Source organism: Arachis stenosperma, chromosome 8 (genome assembly GCF_014773155.1).
Source record: "Arachis stenosperma cultivar V10309 chromosome 8, arast.V10309.gnm1.PFL2, whole genome shotgun sequence".
Taxonomy (NCBI): Eukaryota; Viridiplantae; Streptophyta; class Magnoliopsida; order Fabales; family Fabaceae; genus Arachis; species Arachis stenosperma.
The window spans coordinates 20,261,240-20,264,991 of record NC_080384.1 but is presented as its reverse complement, the minus strand read 5'-3'; the positions used below and the strand labels follow the sequence as shown (position 1 = coordinate 20,264,991).

At 34.9% G+C, this 3,752-nt stretch overlaps 1 protein-coding gene across 5 annotated transcripts; it reads left to right on the top strand.

The window, feature by feature from the left end:
- The first annotated feature begins 383 nt into the window (after nucleotides 1-383).
- Nucleotides 384-2,747, top strand: LOC130944774 (heat stress transcription factor A-2-like). Of its 5 annotated transcripts, none has more exons than XM_057873293.1 (4): nucleotides 384-966; nucleotides 1,282-2,002; nucleotides 2,274-2,367; nucleotides 2,469-2,747. In XM_057873293.1, exons 1-3 carry the CDS (start codon nucleotides 655-657, stop codon nucleotides 2,363-2,365), a joined length of 1,125 nt encoding a protein of 374 aa, XP_057729276.1. In that variant the 5' UTR covers nucleotides 384-654; the 3' UTR covers nucleotides 2,366-2,367; nucleotides 2,469-2,747. The 5 variants fall into 5 exon arrangements, 3 of the variants coding, with proteins under 3 accessions (XP_057729276.1, XP_057729275.1, XP_057729278.1); XR_009072151.1 differs by having other exon boundaries at nucleotides 398-966; nucleotides 1,282-2,173; XM_057873292.1 differs by having other exon boundaries at nucleotides 386-966; nucleotides 2,274-2,747.
- The last annotated feature ends 1,005 nt before the right edge of the window (nucleotides 2,748-3,752 follow it).

Here is a 3,752-nt window from a genome sequence, read left to right as displayed (position 1 = left end):
TTCAGCATTCTCAGACAGACATGGGCATGTGTTTTGCCTTTTGAGCTAACAAATTGAACACCAAATTATGCGAGACGTGTGTTCCACTTTTATAAGGACAGATGTTGTGAAGCGGATTAGATTTGTTAAAGTCGTATGTATGCTGTATCTTAAAATATTTGAGTCGTACATGAACCTCGAAAAAGGTTTAAAGCGATCCAAGATATTTTTCTTCTTGTGTGGACCAAATTCTTGACAAGTCACAAATTCCAAAACCAAATTCAAGAAAGCGAAAACGCTAACTAGTCAAAATCAGCACAAAAGCACGTAAATAACCCAAATTCAATTTTTGGTTACACGCGTCACTCTTAAATTTGGAGTAGATGGGGGTGCGAATTACTTGAGAACTTTCCAGAACTTTTGGCTAAATATCTGTTGCTCACTGGAGAGTGACACGTGGCAGAAAGTTCTTACAAGTTACAATCTTCCGAAGAAACTAAACACTACTACCAACTTCCCTAGTTCCCTTTCCTTTCTAGAATCTTCCTACCTCCTCCACCGCCTTAAGTAGCTTATTTGCCAAACTAGAAACCCCAACGAATTCACTAACTGAACTGAATCCCACTAACAACCTTTAAATAAATCAAGAAACGGTTACAGAAGCAGGTAAATTAAATGGCGGGAAGCATGAGAGTGAAGGAGGAAGAGGAGACTGTGGTTTTGTGTGGGAGCGGACCAGGTGGTTCATCTTCTTCATCAAGCGTGTCACCGCAACCCATGGAAGGGTTGCACGATGTGGGACCACCACCGTTTCTGACGAAGACCTTCGAAGTGGTGGAGGATCCTTCCACCGACTCCATTGTTTCTTGGAGCAGAGCTCGCAACAGCTTCGTTGTGTGGGACTCGCACAGATTCTCCACCACGATCTTGCCTCGTTACTTCAAGCACAACAACTTCTCCAGCTTCGTTCGCCAACTCAACACTTACGTAAGTTCCTTTTCCTTTGTTACAATGATACCAAAAATTTAGGAAAGAAGTGAAAAATTATTTAAAAAAATATTATTTTTGTTATTCATATTTTTTATTTTTGATTATAAGATTTTTTATCAATATATAGATCGAGAGTTCGTTATGAAATAATATCTTAATAAATTATATTGATTTTTTTAATTTTCTTTGATATTTTACTAATTTTATTCCCTAATTATGATATTCTAATACCTCTAGTGGTACTCAGCTTCTATTCTCTTCGATTCCGCGATTCTCTCTTTTGTTTTGTGTGTCTGACTCTAATGGATGCAGGGGTTTAGGAAAGTGGATCCTGATCGATGGGAATTTGCGAACGAGGGGTTCTTGGCAGGGCAGAAGCACTTGTTGAGGACGATAAAGAGGAGGAGGAATGTGACGCAGTCGTCAACGAACACGATCCAGCATGGAGAAGGAGGAGGAGGAGGAAGTTGTGTTGAGTTAGGTGAGTTTGGTTTGGAAGGTGAGATAGAGAGGCTGAGAAGGGATAGGACGGTGTTAATGGCGGAGATCGTGAAGCTGAGGCAGCAACAGCACAACTCAAGGGAGCGGATTTGTTCAATGGAGTCAAGGTTGCAAGTCACAGAGAAGAAACAGACACAGATGATGACTTTCCTGGCCAAAGCACTCCACAACCAGTCTTTCATTCATAACCTTTCTCTTCAGAACAGAGAATTACAGGGTTTTGAGATGAGCAGGAAGAGGAGAATAACTGCTACCGCAAGTGTGGAGAATCTGCAAGAGGATCCTGTTGCTGTTGAAGAGCAAGAGGAATTGACGAGTATTGGGTGTGAGATAGAGACACTTTTGTCAAGTGCTTGCGATAATGAATCAAGCAGTGAAATGAAGGAGTCTACTGCTGCTGCTGCTGCTACCAGTGAGAATATATGGGAAGATTTGCTTAGTGAGGATTTAGTTGGTGGGAATCCGGAGGATGAAGTTGTCATTGGTGATTACCCACACCAAAATCTTGAAGATTTGACTGCAACAAACACTGGTGATTGGTCTGAAGACTTGCAGAAACTTGTGGATCATATGGGTTTTCTTGCCTCTAATCCATAAAAATAAGTGGTTGTAGAATTATTTGTAGTAGTATTATTTGTTGTCTCGGGTTGGCCTCTGCATGCAACTAGTTTCCCATTGCAAAATTAACATGTTGGTGGTGGTGGTATGCCTTAAATTATTTTCTGTAGATAGTTATTGATAATGGTTTCATTCATTAATTGATTGATTGATGAAGAGATGCATGATGTCGTTTTTGTGTGCAGCAAGGGGGGAAGGCTTGGTAGTTGTTGAAAGAGGCCAACACATAATATTGTGCTCTTTGTTCTGTATCCTTCTATTAATTCAAACTTGCTAAGTGTCTGTGAATATCTCAAATATTTCGTTCATCTACCTAATTGTTCTTAATTTCAATTTCAATTTCCATGTTTGCGACTGTAACTAGATTGTGCTTTTTGCAGGCAACTTGAGAAGAAGATAATTTCAAGGGGATTGTGATGGAGATTGGAAGACGAAAATGAAAAGTAATATTGAATCTGCTGGATTATTATCCTCAATTATTCTTGATTATTGTACAGTTCAACATTAGTTAACATTTCTTTGCTATGGCATGGTGTCATGTAAATCCAATCCTGTAATAAATAAGGCATTAGTCATTAGACGACCAATTTCAAGCTTTTTCTTGGGGGCTTTTGACTACTGACTATTGAGTCTTTTTTTATTATTAACATTTTTTTTGGACTTGGATTGAGTCTTGTTTCTGATGTGTTTTTTTCTATTGTATTGGGGCCCAAGATAGAGCTTGAAACAGTAAGTAAGAGTGAGGTTAGACCATTTATTACGTTGAGAATTTCTTCCATCTGTTTTCCTAGAGACCCTAAAATAAAAGAAGGCCCATGATTCTTTCAGTTGATATATACTCGGGCTTCGGGTTGAGCATAACAAAGGCCAAAAATTTGTCTGACCAAAAAAAAAGGCCAGTTCATTTCCCTTGATGATCAAAAAAATAAAAAAAGCCAATCATAAAATAAAATAAATAAAGAGTAGTTTCCCTTAGGATTGAATAATTGATAAGAATGATGGTACACATTGAAGTTTTTTTTTTTTTGGTAGTTAAGTTTAATTAAATTGGTCTAACATAATAAAAATTAGTTATATTTAGTATTATTTTAAATTTTATTATTTAATTTGGTTAGATTTTGATCATAAAAAAATTTGGATGTGTAACATTATTCAATTAATAATAAATATCATAGAATTTGGACATTATTTTATTGCTATAAGCAGATTTAAAATCTCTTTAAAATTTAATCCATTATGATTTAGAGTTTGAAACCCCTCAAATAAGTTATTTTTATAATTAAATTAAATTATTTTATTTTATTTTTTAACTAAAATTTTTATTATTAATTTTTAAACCATATTGATTTAGTTGAATATGATTATCAAAATTTTACTATATTCGCAACTCAACCTATTCTACTTTCAATCTTACTTGCAGCAAGTCGTGTTATCAACTCTATTTAAAAGAGTTGGATATCTGCTGATATGATTAGTATTGTTAGACTTAGTTTTTTTGTTTCTTTCTAAACAAAGAAAAAAGATTTTATTTATAAAAATTGTTAAAATATTTATAAATTCAGAAAAATTATTAGATTTAAATTTAAAGAATAAATTATATATTTTTATGTTAAATTATATGCCAAAAATGATACAATATTTAATTAGGTAAAAGTAAAGATAAA